Source organism: Artibeus jamaicensis, unplaced genomic scaffold, assembly GCF_021234435.1.
Source record: "Artibeus jamaicensis isolate MK-2021 breed Jamaican fruit bat unplaced genomic scaffold, CSHL_Jam_final contig_1832, whole genome shotgun sequence".
NCBI classification, from domain to species: domain Eukaryota; kingdom Metazoa; phylum Chordata; class Mammalia; order Chiroptera; family Phyllostomidae; genus Artibeus; species Artibeus jamaicensis.
In genome coordinates, this window is record NW_026521362.1 from 3,193,772 (window position 1) to 3,219,245 (window position 25,474).

General features: G+C 34.8%; 1 protein-coding gene across 3 annotated transcripts in view; it reads right to left on the bottom strand.

Moving 5' to 3' along the window:
* GALNT13 (polypeptide N-acetylgalactosaminyltransferase 13) overlaps positions 1 to 25,474 on the bottom strand; it is a 514,121-nt gene that overhangs the window by 192,287 nt on the left and 296,360 nt on the right. For all 3 annotated transcript variants that reach the window (XM_037143386.2, XM_037143385.2, XM_053671600.1), the window contains exons 5-7: positions 12,872 to 13,038; positions 12,014 to 12,221; positions 8,978 to 9,148 (exon numbers count right to left, since the gene is read on the bottom strand). In XM_037143386.2, the coding sequence (XP_036999281.2) occupies positions 8,978 to 9,148; positions 12,014 to 12,221; positions 12,872 to 13,038 (546 nt within the window). The remainder of the gene's footprint in view (positions 1 to 8,977; positions 9,149 to 12,013; positions 12,222 to 12,871; positions 13,039 to 25,474) is intronic.

Here is a 25,474-nt window from a genome sequence, read left to right on the forward strand (position 1 = left end):
GTCAGCTGATTTCTCAACAGAAAATTTGCCAGACAGAAGGTATTAGGAAAAATATTCAAAATGATGAAAACCAAGGATCTACGAGCAATATTACTCTACCCACCAAAGCTATCATTCAGAGTAGAAGAACAGGTAAAGGGATTCCCAGGCAAGAAAAAGCTAAAGGATAGTGACATCAGAGGAGTGATGATATGAAAGATTTCCTTGGTCTCTCCCTTTCAAGTTTCAAAAATTTGAACAGCTATAATTCAATAAAGAATTCTCTGATCAATGTACATATACATCTGAGAAATCTGTACTTTGAAACATCTAGGGGTAAGCAAGTAGGAGTAAACTGGGGAGGCACAAAGGGAAAACAGCTAAAAGGAGAGCCAGGGACGAGGGCTGGGAGGTCACTGCAGGTCTCAGCCCAAAGACCTGTATTTCCTTCAGCTGAGAGGAGCAAAATAATTTACTGAGCAATCCTGCAGAAGTGGGCAATGTGAACTTTCAGCTCAGCCCAGTGACCTGGGCAGGGGTAAAGGACAGAGGTATAGCCACAGATGTCTGGTAATTGTCATTCTGCACAGATAAAAACGAAGTCACAAAGCCTGGCTGCCTTTCCTTAACCTCCCAGAGCCTTCCTCTTCACACTCTGCATGTCAGGTTGCAGAGCACATTATCTGCAAACCTGAGGAATGGTACTACAGAAAGTTTTTTCATGAGTAAAGGGTGCACTCTGCTACTAAGTCCAGGGTCAGGTGGAGGCACAGGTAAGTTGCTGTAGACGTCTGCTGGTTGCTGCTTCTGGGAGGACAAAGCAACAAAGCAGGTGGCTGGGTTAACCCAGGTTACTACCCCCAAACACTGAGGGTGCATCTGGCAGTCACACTGGGATTTCAAGGATTTGGGGCCCTACACCTACTTTGTTCCTTTGAGTGGTTGGTTCCTGGGACCTGTACGACTGAATCACAGGGGAAGTGCCTACCTTCCCAGGGAATACTGGCCATTTTCCACCAACCCACAGAAATCTGAAAAGCCACAGAAGTGCCAGAAAGCTAAAAAAAAAGTTGCAATTTAACACCACCTACTTGAAAACAACAGAAAGACATCTTCTCAATCTACTAGAGAAGTATCACACATACATATATGCCTACACAGAGAGGGAATCCATGACATACCATAAGTAACCAAGATAATGAGGCAGCTCAGACAGAAAATAAAAATCTCCAGAAAACAAACTTAAAGACAGAAAAACGTGTGACTTAAATGACATAGAATTCAAGATTGCAATTCTAAAAAAAATTGAATGAGATGCAGGAAAACATGGATAGGCAGTTTAATGAACTTACAAACAAAATCAATGAACAAAATAAGTATCAAAAAGATTAAAACTTTAAAAAAGAACTAAATAGACATTCTGGAAATAAACACATCAATAAAAAAGGTCAAGAATGAATTAGTGGCCCTGGTTGGTATAGCTCAGTGGATTGAGTGCAGGCCTGTGAATTAAAGAATCACAGTTCAATTCCCAGTCAGGGCACATGCCTGGGTTGTAGGTCAGTTCCCAGCAGGGGATGTACGAGAGGCAACCATACACTGATATTTCTCTCCCTCTCTCTTTCCCTGCCCTTCTAAAGATAAATAAATAAAATCTTAAAAAAAAAGAATTAGTGAGCATAGAAAATAGAGTCAAGATTTATGGAGAAAATAGTGATGTAAAAGATAGAAATCTAGAAATGATGCAGAGGAAGATTTGAGCATAAAACAATGAAAGAACTCTAAGAGAATGAACTGAGTCCATCAGAAAGAGCAATGTAAGTATAATAAGCATACCAGAAAAAGAAGAGATGGAAAAAAGAACAAATTGGTAACAAAAACTCCCCATACCTGTGTAAAGAGCCAAATCCTCCCATCCAAGAAACAAAGAAAACACCTAATTAACTCAATCCAAAAAGGCCTTCTCCAAAGCACATTGTATTAAAACTGTCAAAAGTTAATGACAAATGCCCTGACTAGTGTGGCTCAGTTGGTTGGAGCATCATCCTGTAAACTGAAAGGTCACAGGTTTGGTTTTAGGTCAAAGCACATGTCTAAGTTGTGATTTGGTCCTCACTAGGGGCACATATGAGAGTCAACCACTTGTACAAGGGTCAACTGACTGATGTTTCTCTCCCTCCCTCTCTCTTTATCTCCTTCCTTTCTCTCTAAAACCAATGAGTATTTTCTCAGGTGAGGATTAAAAAATCCTTACTGACGAAGGAAATAATTCTCAAGGTGGGCAGGGAGAAGAAGAAAGGAACCTATACGGAAAACCCCTTAGGTTATCATTGGACTCCTCAGCAGAAACTCTACAAGCTAGATGACAGTGGAACCAAATATGCAAACTACTGAAAGTGAGAAATTACCAATTAAGAATAATATATTCATCAAAGTTGTCTTTTAGATGTAAAGGAGAAATAGAGACTATTCTAGACATACAGAAACTGAGGGAATTTATCACTGGAAGACCTCCATTGCAGGAACTACCTGAAACAAAGAACAAAGATCACTAAGAAACTAACAGTAGAAACAGGGATAACTTGTGACAACAAAAACTTAAAACAGAAAGGTTAAAATCTGAATTTGCAAAGAATGATGTGGATTATAAAACTTTCTTTTTCATAAACCTAATGGTAACCAGAAACAAAAACCCAAAACTGAGACACCTAACTCAAAAAAAAAAACAACAAAACTGAACAGAGGACAAAAGTATGAAATACCACCAGACAAAAACAACAGATAGAAACACAACAAAAAAGATGAAATGGAGGCACAAAGCTACCCCAAAACAAAAGATAAAATGCTTATAGGAAATCCTCATACATCAATAATTACCATAAATACAAATGGACTGAATTCACCAATAAAAAGACAGAGATCCAAAACCAAAACACAACCATGTGTTGCCTTCAGGAGACACATCTAAGTTGCAAAGACAAAAATAGACTCAAAGTAAATGGGTGGAAATGATTCTCCAAGTAAACAGCATCCACAAAAAAGCAGGTGTAGCCATACTAATATTTGACAAAATCTATTTCAAGATAACTAAGGTAACAAGAGAGAAAGATGGACATTATATAATGATGAAGGGGGCACTACATCAAGAAAGCACAATACTTCTCAATATATGCAGCCAATCAGGGAGCACCAAAATATATAAAGCAACGACTAACAACTAAAGGGAGAAATAGACAAAAACATAATCCTAGTAGGTGACCTAAATACTCAATTAACAGCTCTAGATACATCATCCAAAAAGAAAATCAATAAAGAAATACTGGCCTTAAGTGACACACTAGACCAAATAAGCATAATTAAAATTTACAGAGACTTTCATCCCAGAACATCAGATTATTCATTCTTCTCCAGGGCACATGAAATATTCTCAAGAATAGACTATCTATCTGTTGGGACACAAAAGTAGCCTCCACAATTTTAAGATCAAAAACATACCAACCTCTTTCTCTTACCACTTTGAAATTAGAAATCAAAACCAAAATGAAGGTTAAAAAAGCCCCACAAATATACAGAGATTAAGTAACATACTACTAAAAAATTACTGAGTCAAACAAGAAATAAAAATTGAGATCAAAAGATATATAGAGACAACGAGAATGACAAAATGACTTATCAAAACTTTGGGATGCAGTAAAAGCAGTAATAAGAGAGAAGTTTATATTAGTACAGATCTATCCCAAGAAAAAAGAAGAAGAAAGAAAAGAAAAATTCCAAAATCAGCAGAAGAAAGAAAATAATAAAAATTAGAACAGAATTGAAAGAAATAGAGAACAAAAAAGACTATTCACAAAAGTGTAATACAACAAAGAGTGCTTCTTTAAAAAGATTAATAAAACTGAAAACCCCCTAACTAGACTTACTAAGGAAAAAAAGAAAAGACTGAAACAAAATCATAAACAAAAGAGAAGTTACCACAGACTTCACAGAGCTACAAATGATCATATTAGAATAGTATCAAAGACTATATGCCATCAGTTCAATAACATAGAAGAAACTGATAAGCTCCTAGAAATACATAGTCCTAGTAGACTGAATTTTGAAAAAATGGAAAATCTAAATAGACTAATCAACAGAGAGGAAATTGAAACAACCATCAAAAACTTCCCCAAAAATAAAAGTCCAAGACCAGATGGGTTTACTAGTGAATTCCACCTAATATTCAAAGATTTGACATGTATCCTTTGCAAACTCTTCCAAAAAATTGAAGAAGAGGCAATGCATTCTAGCACATTTGTAGAGGGAAACATAATCCTGATACCAAAGTCTGGCAAGAATAACATACACACACACAAACTATATAGCAGTATCACTGATGAATGCTTTATTTCCTTTTTTAAAAAAGCTAGCAAATTGAATACAACAATACATTAACAAATACATCATGAACAAGTGGGGTTAATTGCTGAGGCACAACTATGGTTCAGCAAATGCAAATTGGTCAAAGTAATACTCCATATTAACAAAACAAAGGGAAAATTATATAATCTTATTGAGAGATGCAGAGAAAGCATTTTATAAGATACAACACCCATTTATGATTATAACACTCAATGAAATGAATATAGAAGAAAGATATCTCAACATAATAAAGGTCATATATGATAAATCCTTAGCCAATATCATACTCAATAATATCATATCATATCATATCATATCATATCATATCATATCATATCATACATCTGAAAGAAAGCCTTTCCTCTGAAATCAGGAACAAGACAGGGTTGCCCACTTTCACCATGCTTATTCCACATAGTTCTGGACATCCCAGCCAGAGCAATTGGGGAAGATAAAGAAATAAGGATATCCAAGCTGGGAATGAAGAAGTAAAAGTGTCACTTTTTGCAAATGGCATGAGTGTGTAGACAGAAAACCCTAAGGACTCCACCAAAAAGTACTAGAAACAATAAATAAATAGTCAATCTGTAAGATTCAAAATTAATGTCAAAATTCCACAGCATTCCTATACACTACCAATAAATTTTCAGAAAAGAAAATGAAAAAAAATCCTTTTGCAATTACAACCAAAAGAATAAAATGTCCAAGAATAAACTTAACAAAGAATATAAAGGATCTATATTCTGAAAACTTCAAAATATTATTGAAAGAGATTGACACAGACATTGAAATGGGAAGATATCCCATGTTAATGGATTGGAAGAATCAACATATTTAAAATGTCCACATTACCCAAAGCAATATACAGATTTTTGCAATCCCCATCAAAATTCCAATGTCATTTAAAAAAAATGAAATAATCTAATTTGTATGTAACCATAAAAGACCCAGAATAACCAAAGCAATCCTGAAAAAAAACAGCTGAAGGTATCACATTACCTGACTTCAAACTATATTACAGATCTACTATAATCAAAACAGCATGCTATTATCAGAAAAAAAACAGACATATAGACCAATGGAACAGAATTGGGAGTCCAGAAATAAAACCACATGTATATGGACAAATAATTTTTGACAAAGAAGCCAAAAACATAAACTGGAGGAGGGAAAAAGAAGCCTCTTCAATAAATGATCCTGGGAAAATTGGAAAGTCAAATGCAAAAGAATAAAACTAGAGTATAGTTTTTTCCCATGTGCACGCATACTAATTTAAAATGGATGAAAGACCTAAATATAAGATCTGAAACAGTAAATTACATAGAAGAAACCACAGGTACTAAACTTATGGACCTGGGTCTTAGAAAAGATTTTATGAATTTGGCCCTGGCTGGTGTGGCTCAGTGGTTTGAGCACCGAAACTGTGAAGCAGAAGGTCGCTGGTTCGATTCCCAGTCAGGGGACATGCCTGGGTTGCAGGTCAGGTTCCCCAGTGTGGGGAGCACAAGAGACAACCACACGTTGATGTTTCTCTCCCTCTCTTTCTCCCTCCCTTCCCCTCTGTCTAAAAATAAATAAATAAAAATTTTTAAAAAAGATTTTATGAATTTGACCCCAAAGTCAAGGGGAGCAAAGGCAAATAATAAATGAATGGGACTATATCAAACTAAAAAGCTTTTTCACATCAAGAGAATCCATGAACAAAACAAAAGGCAACCACCCAAATGGGAGTTAACATTGGCAAACAGCTCTGACAAGGAGTTAATAACCAAAATACATTAAGAACTCACACAACTCAACACCGAACAATCCAATTTTAAAAAATGGGCAAAGGACCTACACAGACACTTGTTTCAAGAAGATATTCGAATGGCCAATAGGTACATAAAAAGATGCTCAATGTCACAAGCTATTAGGGAAATGCAAATCAAAACTACAATGAAATACCACCTCACAGCTGTTAGAATGGACTAAGGCAGGCAATAACAAGTGTTGGAAAGGTTGTGGGAAAAAAAGGAGCTCTCATTCACTGCAGGTCAGAATGTAAACTGGTACAGCCACTATGGAAAACAATATTGTGGTTTCTCAAAAAATTAAGAATAGTTACAATCTGACCCAGCAATCCCTAATCTGGGTATCTACACAAAAAAATGGAAAACATTTATTTACAAAGAAGTATGCACCCTTATGCTCAGTGCAACATTATTCTTGGTGGCCAAGAAATGGAAACGACCAAAGTGTACTTTGATAGATGACTGGATAAAAAAATATGACACATATATACTGTAAAATACTACTTAACCATAAGAAAAGATAAAGTACTGCAATTTAGGAAATCATAGATGAACCTTGAGAATATTATGATAAGTGAAGTCAGTCAGAGAAAGACACCATTATGATTTCACTTATATGCGAAATCTAAAGAACAAAATAAACAAAACAGAGACAGACTCATAGATACAAAGAACAGACTGATGGTTGGCAGAAGCGAGGGGGTTTGCGAGACTGGGTGAGAAATGCGAAGGGATTCAGAAGTACAGATCTGAACTTTGTTAGTTACAAAACAGTAATTGGGAGGTAAAGCACAACACAAGGAACATTGGTCAATAATATTGTAATAACTGTGTTTGGTGCCAGGTGGGTACAGGAAATATCAGCTGGAACACTGTAAAGTATATGATTGTCTAACGAATAGGCTGTACATCTGAAACTAATACACAAATAATAGTAAATGTAAATTGTAATTGAAAAAAATTTTTAAATAAAATTAAAATAAATATTAAAGCTCAGAAAATAAAATAAACTGAAAACCTGAAAAAATGTAAAATAAAGCATAACTTTTGCCAGTGTTTAAAAAAATGAGTACAAAAACATTTTTTTGCACTTTTTAAAAATTGTATTTAGTTATTTTTCAAGTACAGTTTTTTTGTCTATTTCTCCCATCCCAGCCCCACCCCCCGCCCCATGCTCCCCACCTCCCTCCCATTTCCACCCCCCTTAGTTCTCATCCCTGTGTCCTTCCTATTTGTTCCTCCAAATCCCTCCCCCTTTTTCCCCCTTAAATTCCCTTCCCTCTCCCCTCTGGTCACTGTCCCCTTGTTCTCTATTTCAGTGTCTTTGTTTTTATTCTGCTTGCTTGTTTGTTTTGTTGTTTAGCTTCCTGTTAAAGGTGAGATCATAAGGTACTGGAGCTACTACCCTTTGCAACAACATGGATGGAACTGGAAAGCATTATGCTGAGTGAAATAGGCCAGGTGTTGAAAGACAAAAAACATTTTTAAGATTCATTTTCAAATAAATAAATACATTATGTATATTTGAGCTCAAATATTTTGACAGATTTCACTTGGGATCTGAACGAAAAACCAGCTAACACTAAATGCTACCATGCTGTGGGAAAATAGGATTTCTAATAAACAATGGTAACGAGCTACTATATTTCCTCAATTATTAAAGGCAAGGATTAATAAAACTTGATGAATGGGAAGATTACAGCAAGATTTCAGGACTACTAAATCAGCAAGATTTCAGGACTACTAAATCACACTTTAAGTAATATCATAATTTTATCTCTTTATCAATTATTATAGCCACATTTTTTCTTTGATGTAGTAATAGCTTCTTTATAAAGTTAACAACCCCAATATTTAATTCAATAACAAACAATGAGAGCTGTTCTCTTCCATGGGCAAATTTTTAGAGTTAGTTTTACTTAATTCATTATATAATTAATCTTGCCAATGGCTGTCAATTCCTCATTAGTTTAGAAAACATTTTTATTTAGATAAAGGACTATATATATTGTTTTAGAATGTTATGGCATTTCTCTATTATTCTAGCTAAATGATGATATGTCAAATTAATGGTTAAAGAGCTAAACTAGTGAACTCCTCCTGAAGTATATTATTCAGGAAATCAATTTTTGGTTGCAGGTAAGAGGTATGCAACAATATGTTAAAGTAAGAAGGTGGTCATTTTATGCTAATAAAGTAGGTAATGCTTATCTAGACAACTAAAGATGCATATGATATTTCTCATTTTGTACTATGGGCAAACATATTTTATGAATATTTCAAATTAAGTAGCTATTTTCAATAATTTGGAACAAAAATTCCTTTGTAATTGTTAATACATTAAAATTTCTAAATGGATCTTTCTTTTGTATCTGCCAGGAATTCAGTTCTTTAAGGTTGGTAAATTTAGAATATTTTGATTATTTCAATTTTGAGTGCACCACTACTATAAAGCATATACATTTAGGTAAAATATGTGCATATGTCTACCTGAATTGGCAAGGCTAGCACAGAGCACATATCTGTCATGTAGAAAACTTACAAAAAATACATTTTGAATATAAGATTACACAAAGTTTCGAAGGAAATTAGGCACTTATGCCAATACTGAAATTTGCCTGTGCTAATTTAAACTAGATTTAATATAACCATCAATTCTTAGAAGATGATGTAAAAGGTGATAACATGAGTATATGAATAAAAACTTTATGACTTCTAAAGACTTAAAAATGAGAACACAAATTTATAATACTTCTTAACTACTATAAGAATACACATGCTATCCTTTGGAAGAAGGAGCTCCATACCTGACAGGTAATGTTCTGTCTCCTTTCCTCCTATCCATCTCTCTTTGGGGAACAGGATACCAACGAAAATTCAGTTTCCAGTTGAAACCCCCATAGGTCATGTCTGACCCAGCCATATATTCAAAGGTATCATCGCTGATCACATCAATGATGGGGCACACAACTGTTTTCCTGCAAGGAAAGTAAAACCAGTTTACAGACAAATAATAATTTAAATATTACATCTGTTTTTTCAAACTAGATATGTCTGATGTGTTTAATTATTTTGTGAAATTAATATGCTTTTATTTTTTATCTTTTTTTCTATGAAATTATTTCTTTTTATCAAAGTCAACTTTATACTCCCATGTATAATCTGATCAAATATAATAACTGATCTTCAAGCTGATTTTCAAATGCATTCTAACTATGAACTCAGCAGGATGAACATGGTCTATTTTTCATAAAACCTTCCCCTACAGCATGATTAGTAGAACTGTTTCGATATTATGCATCATTTTAGCAATTTCACTTATAGAAAAGCAACAGGCTACAGGAGAATGAATGATTGCAAATTAGATCTTGTAGTTTGACTCTCAGAGAGGTTAGGTTAGTTCAAAGAGACAGTTCTGAGAAAATCTTTATGGAGGAAATATCTACTATGAAAAAAACAAACAAAAATCAACAAACAGAAATAACCATAAAAATAGTGGCATCAGTTTAAGTAAATGCTTCCTATAGAAGATATTAGGGTCGTGACAATTTCTGAGTGAACTGTCCTCAACTTAAGATGTTTATTATAACAATCTACATGTTTTAAGACAGAAAAAAATAATCAACATCGGTTTCCAGTGTTTAACACCAGACCCACCTTCTGTTAAAAAAGAGGAACAGCCAGGAAATTTAGGCTTCTGGATGTGGCTTTTAGGGTAAGAAATTTTCACCTTGGGAAGTCATTAGGTACTCTTTTAATCCAAGCTGTGCTTTTTCAAGTCTTCCCCTATTCCTGGCTTATATGTTTTGCTACAGGATCAACCTTGTGTCCTCTTCACAGTAAATCTGTGGGTCTACACAGGTTTGCCTTAGTTGTAGCCAGTTCCGAAGAGCAGAGCTTATTTTTCAGTTTTGGTCCAAGGTAAATACACAAATATGCTTTTGAATCACCCATAGATGTGGAAAGTAAAGAAATGCTATCCATCACGTATTCCGGTTCTTCACACCAGTATCACCAACACTTATTTCAATAGGGTTTTATATTCCACACAATTAATTAAAGCCTAGAGTTCTCTGAAATCAATAAAATTCATCTATCTTTGGAAAAACTCCTTGGTAACACTGGTTCCTACAAAATCAATATCTTTCTCTCTTTCTTCATTAAATTTAATAATTAAATTTGTAAGGAGATGAAATTAGATCTAATAACATTGAACAGGACTTTATTATATGTTATGGCAACTTCAGAATTTACAAGTAGGACAACATATTGGAGTTCATTACACACAAATACAGTTTAGATATGTTGTTAGATTAAAAAGTAAATGATCTATGCACGGTCGTATTAAAACAGTATCATATTAAATACTCGCTAAGTTGAATATGAAACACATGTTTAAAAAGCAGTATAATGTATGAAATGTTGCCAGCAAATGCATTCAAGTTGTTTCAAGTTCATTTTATTTTGCCAGTCTTACCCTCCTGTAGGCTCCGTACAATACGCAGGGTGGAAAAACGTTATTAGCTGTGTAGTACACTTGGTTGACTAAAAGGTTCCTACTGCTTTATTCAACTGCTATGGTTCAGTTTTAACAACCTCCATCCATCTTCCTGGCAAGTACCAAATCTTGCCACTTATGTGATATAGCTGGACTAGCTCGCACTGCGCGGCCCTGTCAGGGTGTTTAATTAAAAACTTCAATTCTACAAAGACCTTTTTACTGTGGGTGAAATGACTTTGCAAGCAAGGTTTTAAGCAATACTATGTTATATCAGACAGTATTTAACATAGTTGTCTTCCTTAAGTGCTTGGGAATTACACTCATTTATCATCAATGTTTATGGGTATGGTCAAAAAAAGCTGATACTTCATAGCCTTGTCATCAAAGAGAATTGCGGTTATACATAAGAGTTCTTCATTTCTATAACATATTATTTCATCTTTCATTTCACCATTTTATATACAAAGTGGCACTATTGTTTAAATAATGAAACATTTTTTATTGCTGTGCTCTCCATGTTTTTTTTTAATTATGAGTGGAATGTAAGATTTTATGTGTTTATTTTTAAGGTCCTGGCAAGGTGGTTTTGAACTAGACTTTGAATAAGGACACTGACCTAGTAGAAAGAAAACTGATCTGGGAATGGGAAGAACTGAATTACTCCCATTACTCTCAATAACTGGGCCAAGCTACTTAACTTGTATGTTCCTCCTTATTATTAGGCACAAGTACACAGGTACAGGTAAGAATATCTACATTACCTACCTCACGGAGTGGTTGTGAGGATACAATAAGGTGCTTTGAAAATCTGCCAAAATTGCACTATTTTAAATTATACTGCTTTCTTTCACCTGATAAAATGAATATTCAACACATGTTTACTGTTTGAATTGACTATTTCTTAATCAAATATTCATGTGTAGCACAAATAAGCCAAGGTCTCTATTAAGCGAGGAAGATGGGGATGGCTTATTTAATTTAATTAATTTTATTTCATTGTATTATTTTATTTTTATTTCTAATCCTCATCCAAGGATATGCTTCCATAGATTCTACGGAAAGAGGAAAGGGGAAAGAGAAAGAGAACCACTGATGAGAGGAAGAAACACGAATGGACTGCCTCCTGTGTGCACCTCCACCAGGGAATCCAACCCACAACCTGATGCTGGACGGGGTGATGCTCCAACCAACCTGGCCACCATCCAAGGCTAGGGTATGACTTTTTTAAAAGCTAGGACATAAACCTCCTGAAACTAGCAACCTAGAAAAGTTTTAATGGAAAGTCTAAACAGTCCTGACAGGTTCAGACATGACCCAGGCAGACTAACACACGAGTTCTTACCTGTCTTCTTTTATTCTGGCCAGCAAGGGCTCCAGCCATCCAAAAGTACATTCACAGTGGGCATCGAGAAAGGTTATGACCTGCCCCTTTGAAGCAGCTGCTCCTCGGAGGCGGGCACGTATTAACCCAGAGCGCTCTTCCATTCTGATAATTTTTACTGGCACGTCTAAATTTTTCACATAATTTTCTAATGTCAACTTGAGAAAATCTGTAACACGCAATAAGAACTTATAAGAAAGTTTTTAAACTGTTTTAAGACACAGCAGAGATACTATGAGCCAGGTGAGAATTCAGCACATAGAAATAAATAGTCCCGAACTCTTGCAATTCTTTTTGCAGTCGGTGACTTAAGGTAGAGAGATTGCATCAGTCTATTCATGTCAAGTTCATTATAACCTGCCACCTGGCTGACAAGGATAAGGATAAAATAGGAAGTTAATATACCAAACTGTAACTGAGAAACTGGGCCACACTGGCAAATGCAGGCTCCTCAATTATGTTATTTTGCATTTACCTGAACTAAAAGAAAAAAAAAAGGACAAGTATCCATAAAGTCATACAAATGCTCAATCACATAAGCAGTCGAGTTGCAAGAAAAAAAGAACTGTTTTGAAAGTCATTTTGGCTGATTTCCTGGGTTAGTAAGAACCAAATGGAATCCTGAGAGAAACTGTAATAATTAGTTACTTGTTTCTGGAGTTGGCATTGCCCGGGTACATTGATGAAAAGGCAGTGATTACGATGGGTGGTTTCAGGGCTAGTATAATTATAAGGAAAACACAGATCATTTCCCAGCTGTCCTTTTGACCATAACAAAGTTTTCTAATTTAAGAAAATATATGAGAAAAATATTTATACCTCTTTCACTGGCATCATCGACCAAGATGACCTCAGAAAGTAAATAGTGTGGGGAACGATTAATAACGCTGTAAACAGTTCGGAGGAGAGTGCTCCAAGCTTCGTTATGAAACACAATGACTACACTTGTGTTTGGAAGTTCATCGGGGTAGACCTTTGTCTTGCATCTGGAAAGGGGAAATGTTGAAGGATATGTTAATAAATAATTCATTTTTCATTCTGATCACTGTAATAAAAAATACCCATAATAGCATGATTTTAAGCTTGAAAAGTCTTTATTAAGGAAACATCTTATGCATATCTATAATAATTTTCCTTTTTATAAATGCTGTGAGTAATCAGTTGGCATTTAAAAATTAAATATGAACAATTACTAATATTTCACTTTAACTCCTTCAGAGAACCAAGTAGCATGACTTCCACAAGCCTAAGAATGCTAAAATAATGTTCTGAGACTGTCAGTCGAAGACCAGATACAACAGGAACAAATTAATTCATTTAGTGGATACAGTTTTAATCATCGTTTAGAAAAGGAGAATTATTATATAACTCAAAAACTCTTAAAAACATAAAAAGACATGTATCCACAGGGTTTTGAAGCATGTAGAATTAAGATTATTTTTTCTATACTCAAATCAAGTCAGGCATGCTTTCCATTCTCTTTGAGAACACTATAATCATGTTTACTTTGAAGAAAAGTTTAAGAGCCAGGATGTATATGGCAGAGTCTCAGTTAGTGTTTTGTACAATCAAATTGGAGATCAGGAGAGGGGATAAGTAGGCCACCAGCACTCCTCAACTCTTAATGGGCACAGGAATTACCTAGGGATTTTAAAAAATGCAGGCTCTGATTCCACAGGTCTGAGTTACAGTCTGAGCTTCTGCACTATTAAAAAGGCATCCAGGTGGCTCAGAGGCCACTGGTCCCTGGAGCACACTGATTAGTAAGGGGCTAATCCAAACTGTCATTACTGTTAGAACTTGATTTCCTGAAAAAAAATTAACTCCACTCATGAATTCAAAGCAGCCCAGATTTTAATTTTCAAGCAATCAATTTAAAATGTACATTTGGATAAATAATATGCATATTGTTCTGGTAGTCATCCAAAGTTTAATGACACAGGTGGTCCTTACCCCATCAGTGTGTCAACATTCAACATTCAGACATTTCTGTCATGCAATTTTAAATGATCATGATTATAAAACATTTTAAAAATGCTAGTGGGTATCCATAGCTGGAATTAAAGTTTATTCACATTATTTTTTCACAAAAAATATTCTGAAGAATTAGATGATTAAAGTTATTCTATAAAACAAAATGAACCCAGTATTTCTTGCCACTCATGAACACATGACACAAAACAAGCATTGCTATAATTACCTGTGAATGCGAAAATCCAATAAAATGTGAGAAGATAAAGACATATAATAAAACAAATACTGATTGTGTGCCAATTCAGATTTTAATCATCTTTTAAAGTAGTATAAATTTTACCTACTTAGTGAAGTCTTCTGCAATATAATCAAATAAGAATGTACATATACCTGAACTACTTTTCTTCAGTATATATTTTTTGAAACACATTTAATAAGCATCTGTAATATATGAGATATTATATGTATAGGAGAAGAAAAATGTAGGGAGGAAAGGTAGTTTGGTTCATAGTCATCTCTCCCCATTCTGCTGCCAGATTCAAGTACTTTCTATGTGCTTCATCATCATTTGGCTTATAGCTCTATGCAGCTCAGCACTCTATGAACTTAGGAAGCCATATTGGTAAGTCAGAAAGTTTGTCTCCATGATTTTCCCCAACTCTCAATTCTTCGGCATCACCAAAACACCTCACCACTTTCAGTATGTTAAGAAAAATGTGTGGTGAGGATAATCATCATTGTTATCATTACCAATAAAGAAGTAATACTGGAAAAATGGGCTGAAAGCAGTCTAACAGTCAACAACTAGTTTTACCCAAGAATTACAGTCTATCAATGCTACTCAGTAGTATTTGGAATAACATGATGAATTTAAAATTCAACAAATTTTTATGTTATACTAAATGCCAACAAAGAAAATATGAATCAGGCATTCATTTAGGTAAATAAATCACTTAAAATATCAAAATAAAAGCAGACACTTAGATCTACCTCTTAAACCATTTCTATCATGGTCTATTTTTGTAGTTTAAACAATCTAGTCACAAATACTAATTCTGTATTCATAATATGTGACAAAGTTATATTGAGCCAATTCACCATCAATGAAGCTATTATGTTTGCTTAGAAAATCTCTGCACCATGTCATTACTTAATGTAGCATAAAAATAAAATATGGCTAATATTTTCATTAATTCTTCCTCCTTTTCCTATGTGAAAAGCTATTTCGCAAAGAAAACTTTAATAATAAAATTATTTATAGAATAATTCTTAGGTTATAAAAATCAAAACATTTTCTATGTTAGTTTATCTGGTCACCTCAAGTGCAATAATATATGAATCAGTGAGGTAGGATATGCATTGTTTCTGATACCTTTGTGATACACTGAACTAGTATTATTGCCTGTATTTCATCAAAGCTATTATTGCCTCTATTTCACCTATGATAAGATACAACAGGATCCTAGGTACCACTAAACATATCTTACAATCTAACTGCAGTCTCTTTGGGGAAATGTTGGTTACATTTACATTGGACACATGTAATTTATTCAGCACACATAACTTAGTTAAAGTATCGCTGTATAAATAGCCAGGACCACATTCATACTCAAAAAATACTGCCTACAGTACAGCTGCTGGCTGGCTGACAATGCCTGTTACTAACCATTAACTATAACACTTATCCTGACTTAAGACGTATAAAATATAAAAAGTACATTTCTTACAAAGGTAAATACAATAATTTTTTGCTTTACTCAAGAAAAATTACTTAAAGTGTCATTTAGGTTTTTTTTAAAAAGATGTAGTTTCTAAGATGGTAGAATCTGTAACTCCCTGATTTTCCAGGCATCATTATAAATAAACAAATAAAAGAAATCTGTATGATGCAGGTGGGGATACTTAAATAGATTGGACTGCTCTAGTATTCTCTTCTCCCTGATAGATGGTGAACAATGTCTCCTTTGTAATATTACAAGGACAATTTCAATACTGTCCACTTCAGCTTTTACATATTTTACATAGTAAGACTAAAGTAGATAATCTTGAATGTGTGGTAGACATTACTTGGTCTAAAAGGCCAGAATTGCCAAATGTTGGAATTGAAAAGGTCTTTCAAAGCTGATTAATTCGAATATTGATTTCACTGAGTACAAATTTTAAATTACATAGCTAGTTCAATACTCTGGGCAATAAACAAGTAAAATGATAATAATAAGGTAATATGTTATTTAATAATATTAGTAACAGTAATGTTTTCCCCATATAATATGCTCTATGAAACATTTTAAATATTACTGGTATCAAAATTAAAACAAAAATTACTCAAAAGTATGCCTTAATCTTATGCTGAAATATATATATCTTTAATCAAATGGAGCAATGATTTTCCCCAAGGATTATTTAATTAAAACTAAGCATAGAAAATCAACTTTCACCAAATTATGTACACACAGACCAAATACTGTTTTAGCAATCTGCCTTATGAAGGCATTAGTTTTCTCTTATGTAAACATCTAAATGAAATTGGTAAAACTGACATTATTGTGGGAGCATAATGTATAAGTAATAAAGAGTAAAAGTGGCAGATTACAAAAGTGATTTTCATCAAATTGAAAGGAGTATTTGATTCTTACTAGTCCAATTAACTTCCCCAAATCTGGTACTCCAGTAAAACCATAAGTATTATCACAGTGATATTTCATATTTATACTGTACTATGACATTCTAAATCTATAATACTTAAAGTGCAAGTTTATTTCCTTTTAATGCTGTAATAATGTATTTGTGACTTTTTAAAAATTTTATGTAGTTATTTTTCAAGTACAGTTTTCTGTCTATTTCTCCCATCCCGCCCCTCCCCGCCCCATGCTCCCCACCTCCCTCCCATTTCCACCCTCCTTAGTTCTCGTCCCTGTGTCCTTCCTATTTGTTCCTCCAAATCCCTCCCCTTTTTTCCCCTTAAATTCCCTTCCCTCTTCCCTCTGGTCACTGTCCCCTTGTTCTCTATTTCAGTGTCTGTTTTTATTCTGCTTATACACAATGGAATTCTATGCAGCAGAGAGAAAGAAGGACCTACTACCCTTTGCAACAACATGGATGGAACTGGAAAGCATTATGCTGAGTGAAATAGGTCAGGTGTTGAAAGACAAATACCATATGATCTCATATTTGTGACTCTTAATCTTGGCTGTATATTGGAATCATCTCATGATGTCGCAAAAAAAAAATTGATGTGTGTATTTCAGCAACAGAGATTCTGTTTTTAACATACAGCCAAAGTTGAGGGCTGGTGCTGAAAGTTATTCAGTGAAAACACTGATTTTTAATAATATATGTATTTACATGCTTATATATATATATATATTTAAGTATATAAGTATATAAATAAAACCTTTTTGCTTACATCAAGATTTTAAAATAAGATGCGTAAAGTTAATATAATATCTCTTTTTATGTTTGTAGCACTATTTCCTATCATTGTAAGCCCTGCAGTTGGAAAGTCTTCTCTACTTCATTTACAATGTCTTTGTCATCTAGTACACTAGTGTCAGTCAGTCTTCTCTTTTTCACCTGTTGATTTATAAATATATGAGAAATAAATCCACCCTTCCTACTTAGGAGAAAATACAGGGGTAGGATCATGTTTCCAATGTCTGAAACATGGAAATACAATGAGATCATGTATCTATCTGTTTTACCTTCTTTTTGCTTGGGTATACACACATTATGACAACAAAGACTATTACAATTTGATTTTATCCTTTTCAAAACCATATTGATGTATTCAGATAAGCTACTAAATACAACATGCCATATGAAAGAAAGAAAATTGACTCTAAGATGAAAATGTGAAATCACAAAGGATCCATAATTACACAGTGGCTTAGACACAATCCATTTAGACACAATCCTACAAACAAAGTCTGTCAACACTGCAGATGGCCTGACTTGGATTGTTGGTCAGTGAGTCAGTGGTTGCTTTTTACCGCCTCAATGAAAGTAATAACAATAATTTAAAATAAAAACTAACAATAGAAGTCCTCTATAGCCTTCCTACTTTTAAAAGCTATGGGAATTGCATTGAATATTGCAGAATCACATGTGATTTCTACATGTGGTTTCCAAATTATTAACATTGATATTTACAGAGGAAAATTTCATCATTTTCCAATGCATCCATGCAAAAAACACTTGGGCAACAGGACAGTAGTTCTTTCATAATCATTAAACAGCTTGGGGCCTCAATAAAATGAAGCATTTAATTTTGTATGGGTTTCTATATGCTAATTTCAGTTTGCATTATATTAAATCTCAAAAGATTTAATAAGTCATAAATTACCTATAAGTCATAATTATCTCAATAATTCAATTTTTTAAAGAATCCAATTTTTATCAAGCTTCCCCCAAACACCTTTATTTTAAAATTCAAGTAGACCCTGTACTCATTTTTGTACTATTTGCTATTAGAGCCACTCCTCCTTGCTCCTTCTTTTTCTTTTTTACATGTTTAGATGAGTGGAGTGAGAGAGTTATTGGGTTATTGATGTTTCCAAGACTCCCTTGTAGGTTGGCTTGTGTTTGAAATATGCCAAAAGGATATCAGAGAGAAAGATTGATAAGCTGGAGCAAAGAGAAACAGGAAGCCAGGTAATATCTCTCTCTACCCTCCCCTAACACCATAAAGAACTATTCTGCCTGGTCTGACACCTGAATCTTTTTAACCTTGTTGTTCACTTTCATAATAAAGCTATCTAATCCAATAGACTAAGGGATTCTTTAAAAGAGGAAAGATTCATCTTATTTACCTCTGCCTCTCCAGAATATAGCATTTTGCGTGTGACAAAATATTTCATAAAGTATTGAGGAATATAAACTTTATAGTTAGGTTATTGTGTGAATTACCAGAAAAACTTCTTTGCTTTTTTATCATCTCAACTAGAGGTGTAGAAACACCTAATTTTCCACATTTTTGTCATATCTTTAGTTGGTGTTGTTATTTAATCTTCTAGATTAAATAAATGGGCAAATAAATGAGCTAGGGATTGGAAAGGGAAAGAATATAAGAAAATGGGTCTTAAGATTATTCTGTTATAACATATTCCTCTCCAACCTAAACAGCATCATTCCTATTGAAACATATTGGAGCAAACTCTCTGCCTGGAAACACTGTCTGCCTCCAACTCTGCCGCTTAGGATCTGTGAGCAAACTCTTTGGATTCAGTTGTATCATCACCTAAATTGGAGTAACACTGCTGTCTTATCTGTTTTCTGTAACTTTTGAGGAAAACAAATGAAAGTATAAATATATTATATGAATGGAATTTATATTATTCTTATATTAAAAAACACTATATAAATAGTATAGATAAGGTCTATGTGTTATTTGGGTCAGCCTTGTTTTTGATGGGATTCTGAACATACCCATGTTCTAATAATTTCTCTTTCATGCTTAGGTCCTGTGGCCACACTTCCACTGTATTCCTCACTTCCAATGAAGTTTCAGTAATAGATCTGGTATCTAGAGCATCCTGGCTTGAAAGCTTCTGTACTTGTTTATCCAATGTAGCATTGTGGAATGAAAGTCTCTCCTCTTTCCTCTATAGACCTTCTAAGTCACTTATTGCTCTAATCGAAACTTTCTCTGGCTGGCTGTAGCTGCCTGCTATTCAAACTTCCCCCTTATTTACTTTAATCTCTGCTTATTATTTTCTACTGGGCAAGCTCAGAGGGTCATGTTCCGCCTGCCTGCTGAGATCTCTTCTTGCCCGCTTTCGAATATCCATGAGCTGTCTACCAACTTGTATCAGACCCACCAGAGCCCGGACTGCCCACCACTGCTTGCGCACTGTGGGGTATTATCAAATCCCACATTCCTCAGCCAGAGTTTGGCCATCTCCTCCAGCAGTCAAGCCCTGATTTAAGAAACATCATAATATGAAAGCTTGTTCTAAGTGGCAAACATTTCCTGGACTCTTAATTATGTATCCTTGTTTTGTACTATATATTTTATGGGGGTCATCTCATTTGACCCTGAGAAGTGAAACATCCTGAAGCTACAAAGGTTAATCATCAATACTTCGATTAAGGATATAAACTTATAAATAGCTTCAATGCATGCTTTTAGAAATTCCAGAAAATAAATTTATTCAAACAATAAAAAGTTGCTGAAACAAGCCTCTTCTAAGGAGAACAGGTTGCTCATGTGAGCAAACAGCTTTCTGCCCAGAACAATATGTATCTTACTTAAGTGGACAAACTGCTTGCTTATCAGTGGACCTTGAGACCCTCTCCTTATCATGTCCACTAATCCTAAATTATTATATCACATACTTGACCAACCCAATCATAAACCACTTAGACCCTGACCTCCAATTCTATAAATACCCACTTATAAATAGCCTCCTCTTTCCCAGACTATTAGAACTGTCTGTGGAAGTAGTGGTTATTCTGGTGGTCTTTTGTGGAGTAATCTGGTGATAATCCTTATAATATTATGAACTGGTTATATTATTACTTTGATTTGTTAAGTAAAGATCCTGCTATTCAGATCAGTTAAGTAATTTGCTTCTACGTGATGGAGCCAGGCTTCAAAAGCTGTTGTTCTACTGGATAGAGTGAGGTTCTTTGCCACTTAAGGAGGAAACTGCCTTTGTTATGGAGAATTTTTAGATAAGGAACTTGGAGAAGCCAGAAGACTGAATTCCTAGGAAACAAAAAAAGTGTAACTGCTTTGAATGAGATGAGGGGTGCCTTTGCTTTGCCACAGAAGGCTGGGGCCTGGAAGCCAGAAACACTAAAGAAAGGAGTAAGAAGGGACAAAGGAGAGGGATTGAGCAAGTAAAATGCGGAGAGACCGAAGTAGCCATTGGACTTTCCTCAGTGTCGTGGTAGCTGGAATATATTTTCCAGATGAGTTATGCCCAACGTTCATATTTGACTATGATGCTGTAATGCAACACCACCTCCCCTCCTGTAGTTCATTAAACCTGCTGTGTCCATAAATGTACTGCATTCGTGGTTACGAGACTACGTCTTTAATTTTAGAAAGAAGCCAGGTTTAGTATTGGGTTTGCTCTGTGAGAAATGGAGAAAATGGTCACAAAAGCAATTACAAAATCATAAGTCCACTGGGGCAGTTGAATAAATCTTGCGAAAAGCTCTAGATGTCCATAGATAATACTTTGTGGGTTTAAACTGACCTCATCCTGACTTTAACAGGCTGGATTCAGTCAACTAACATCTGGTGTATATTAAAAACTAAAACATCATAGATGTAATTTCTACCAAATAAATGGCCTCAGATAGTCCCATTGGAGTTATTTCCAAGAGTTAATAAACAGCCTTTTTAAGGATATAAAACTGAATATTGTACAAGGATACTTTATATTCTTTCTATGGTGAAGAACCCCCCTGAATTTTAGAAGTGAACTACATAACTCAACTCTGCATCTAAAAGAAAAGGAATACCATTCAAGTAAGTGAGTGCTGTAACCTTTGATGTTTTGGAACATGAGTTTACGAGGTTGCTCCTTTTCTGTGACCCCTGAATATAACTTTCATGCTACTGAAAGCACTTAACTATGAGTTGTCTAAAATAAATGTTTCTTGAATGTGATCATTGTAATGAAAGTGAATTTGCAACAAAATTACTCATTACTGCCATTTGTATGTTTAAATTTTTAGATTTGTTAATAGAATTTTGTAAAAGTAGTACTGGAATCTGGACCAGACTTTGTTTCTGTTTCCATTGATGGGCTTAGCCAGGTCAACTGACCATTCTAAGCCTCAAGTTTTTTACCTTTCTGAGGTAATGCAGCCACTATTCATCCAGGTTCACAGCCCAAAACTTTGATGCTAACATTGCAAAGATGATTTCGACATCACGAGTTACAATCCTGATGGTTCCTTCCTCAATACCTTTCTTACCCATGCTGTCTACTCTACCCTCTTTACAGACCATCACCTCTTCTTCAAGTTATTGTATGGTGTCAATATGGTACTTTTATAGAACATTCTTGATCCCTAAAGTATATCCTCTGCACTGGTGACCTAATGAGGATCCAAACGGCCACTCTATTTTTACAATGTTTGTGATGGCTCTTCATTGTCTAAAACTAAAATCCAAAGGATCCTCCTGATATGGCTCAGCACCAGTTCTGTTACTTCTCCACTGTGGCATTTAACTCTTCAGCAATCCTGAACATCTCCAAGTTTCCTCAGGAGACAAAGCTCTCTCTCACATATTTATCTCTGTTTCCGAATCCCTTGTACTTGGATGCTTTCCTCCCTGGATAACACACACACTGTTTAAGATAGGGCTCAAGTTAACTTCCTTTCTAAATTTGAAATCCAGTTTTCCCCAGGGCTATTCAACTTTTCTTAAACTCTGGTATGTTTTATATCTTTATTTCCCTTCCTTTCTCATATAAATAAATTGTTAGCTAATTGAACACATTGAAAGAATGGAGTCATTTTGAAATGTGTAAAAAACTCTGTTATACTGCATTGCTGTTTTCAAGAAGAGATCTGAAAGGCTTCCTCTGAAGTTAGTATTCTAATAAAACTTTTTAGCTATAAATTTTTGATATAAAATATTTATTTACAGTAGCTCCCTTATTCATGATTTTGCTTTGTATGGTTTCAGTTAACCATGGCCAACTGCTCTTTGAAAATATTACACGTACAATTTCAGAAGTAAACAATTTATAAGTTTTAAATTGCACAGTCAAGTAGTGTGATGAAATCTATTGCGACCCAGCTTGTTCCCACCCTGAACTGAATCATCCCTCTGTCCAGCTTATCCACCCTGTGTACACTCCCTGCCTATCAGTCACTCAGTGGTAGCTCGCTCAGTTGTCAATTTGACTGTAGCAGTATTGTGGTGCCTTTGTTTAAGTAACTCTTATTTTGCTTAATAATGGACTCAAAGCATAAAAGCAGTGATGCTAGCCATATGGATATGACAAATAGAAGCTATAAAGAGGTTCCTTTTTATGTATGTATAGGGGGAAAACATAGTATATATGGTACCTTCTTTGATTTCAGGTATCCACTGGGGGTCTTAGAAGATATAGCCCATAGATAACAGGGACCACTGCACATACTAAAAATGTGTTGGTTGTGAAGATATATTCTTGAGAGAGGATAGAGTTATAGATAATAAATAAAAGTTCAGTTGGTCAAGGAAAACTCTGTATCCAGAAGGAATTGTTATAGATGATATTTCAGAGTAAAAGCCTATGTCAAGTACAGCCTAGTGATGGAAAGGGGCAAAAGCATTGCCATGAGTGATGCCTAAACAAGCAAAACAAAAATATGCTAAAGAATTGATGGTTTTTATGGGACCTAGTAGCAGATAACAGGGACCAGATTATGAATTCAGAAGTAGAACACCACAGTACCTGTAAATTCAGAGACAGAAAAAAATTCACTCAGGAGGAAAATGGGCTTTTGCTTTTACTAAAGGTACTGATCCTCAAGTACAGAAATCAGTCCATAAATCAGGGTATAACATGGGGACTAGGATCAAAGTGCTAACTGAGAGACACATGGGCTCAGGCAAGACATAAAATGGGCTTGCAGAACTAGGATCAGGACCACTATCAGCCTATACTGACCTTTGTGTGATAAGAAAAAGATGCCCCTTCTGGACAGTAGAGCCCTGTCACCACAGACTTAAAAGCAAATTAGATCTTTGTGCCCAGAAAAAAGGCCCTTTTTCTTTCAGTGAGAAATAGCCACTTACCAAAACACACAAACTCATCAGCAGAGAGCAGTCCTTCAGCTGCTGTCTCTGTGCTGCACAGAATGGACAACTCTACAGGGACACCCTAAGCCTGGAAATCCTTCATTATCCTGGCTGTAAAGATGATTAGTTCCATTTCCAGAGGCACAGCTTCATCTCTGGATTAAGAATTGGGAGTGGAATTGATAGTGAGGCAAAAAAATCAGGCAGGTCACTGCACTTTGTTAGAATGAAGTCAATGTAGAGAGTCTATCTGTATGGAGTAAAGTATGTGGGCTTTATGAGAACTTACTTTCTTTGGCACAGATATTGTTTTCACTTATTTCTACTTTTGTTTGCTACAAAGCACTATATGTCTACACATCTATCTATAACTATATTTTTCTAAAAATTTTAAAAAGATTCTATTTAGTTATTTTTTTAGAGAGGGGAAGGGAGGGAGGGGGAAAAAGTGGGAGAGGAACATCAATGTGTGGTTGCCTCTCAAGCAGACCTTACTGGGGACCTGGCCTGCAACCCAGGCATGTACCCTAGACTGGGAATTAAACCAGCAACCCTTTGCTTCTCAGGCCAGCACTCAACTGCTGAACCACACCAGCCAGGTATTTTTGTAAAAATTTTATATATATATATACAAGTTACACTCAATAAAATTCTGAAATTGAATATTACAGAAAACAATTATACTTTATTCCTATGGCATAAAACTCCAATACCATGTTATATATGTGCAAAAACATTTTAAAACCATTGATAAGAACAAAATTAAAATCAAAGTGTTGTGTAAAAGAAGTGAATAAATTAAAGCATAGAAAACAAATTGTTTTACCTACTTAAAAAAGTTTAAAAATATAGGAGTAATTGTAAGGTTTAATTGCTGCTGAATTAAGTCATAGTTAAGACTGTATGAATCATAAATTCCTTTTCTCCATACCCAGTTTATTAATAAAAATAATTTTTTTCTCCACTTAGTTTCCACTGAGCACAGCCATTGTTGTCAATGGCAACAGCAGGCACATCACTTTGGGTGAAATGAGATTCATCTGATGTTTCCCCACCATTAGATTCCGGTAACCAGATTTTGGCAAGAATACAACTGAAATGATGTGTCAATTCTTAGGGCATTATAGCAAGAGGCACATAATGTTCACTTGGCCATTAGTAATATTAATGTTAACCACTTGAGTAGGGAGAGGTCTGCCAGGTTACTCCAATGTACAGTGTATTTCCCATTGAAATATATAACTTGCTTGTGAGGAGATAACTTGAGACTTTGTAAATTTTTCTAGCTTTTATAAAAATTTCCCCACTAGTATTATCAACCAGTGGTGATTTCTGCCTTTAATATGAATATAGCATGCATTTCTGTGTGTGTATTTGGAGGTACATTCTCAGGGTACTTTTCTAGGAGTAGAATTGCCCATTCAAAGTACTGTAGATGCATACACGATTGTATTAGATGTTGACAAATATTCCACTAAAAGGTTGTACCAATTTGCTTTCCAATCACCAATGTTTAACAGTTTGCTTTCCTAGAGACTTGCAAACAGAATATATTGTCAAGCTTTGAAATTATCACCAGTCTGAATAAGATATCTCAAAGTAGTTTTAAGTTGCATTTTTCTAATCAGGCATGAAGTCAAACTTCTTTTAATGTTTAAATATGTTCACAAGTCAATATTATGTGTGTAAATGTGTGT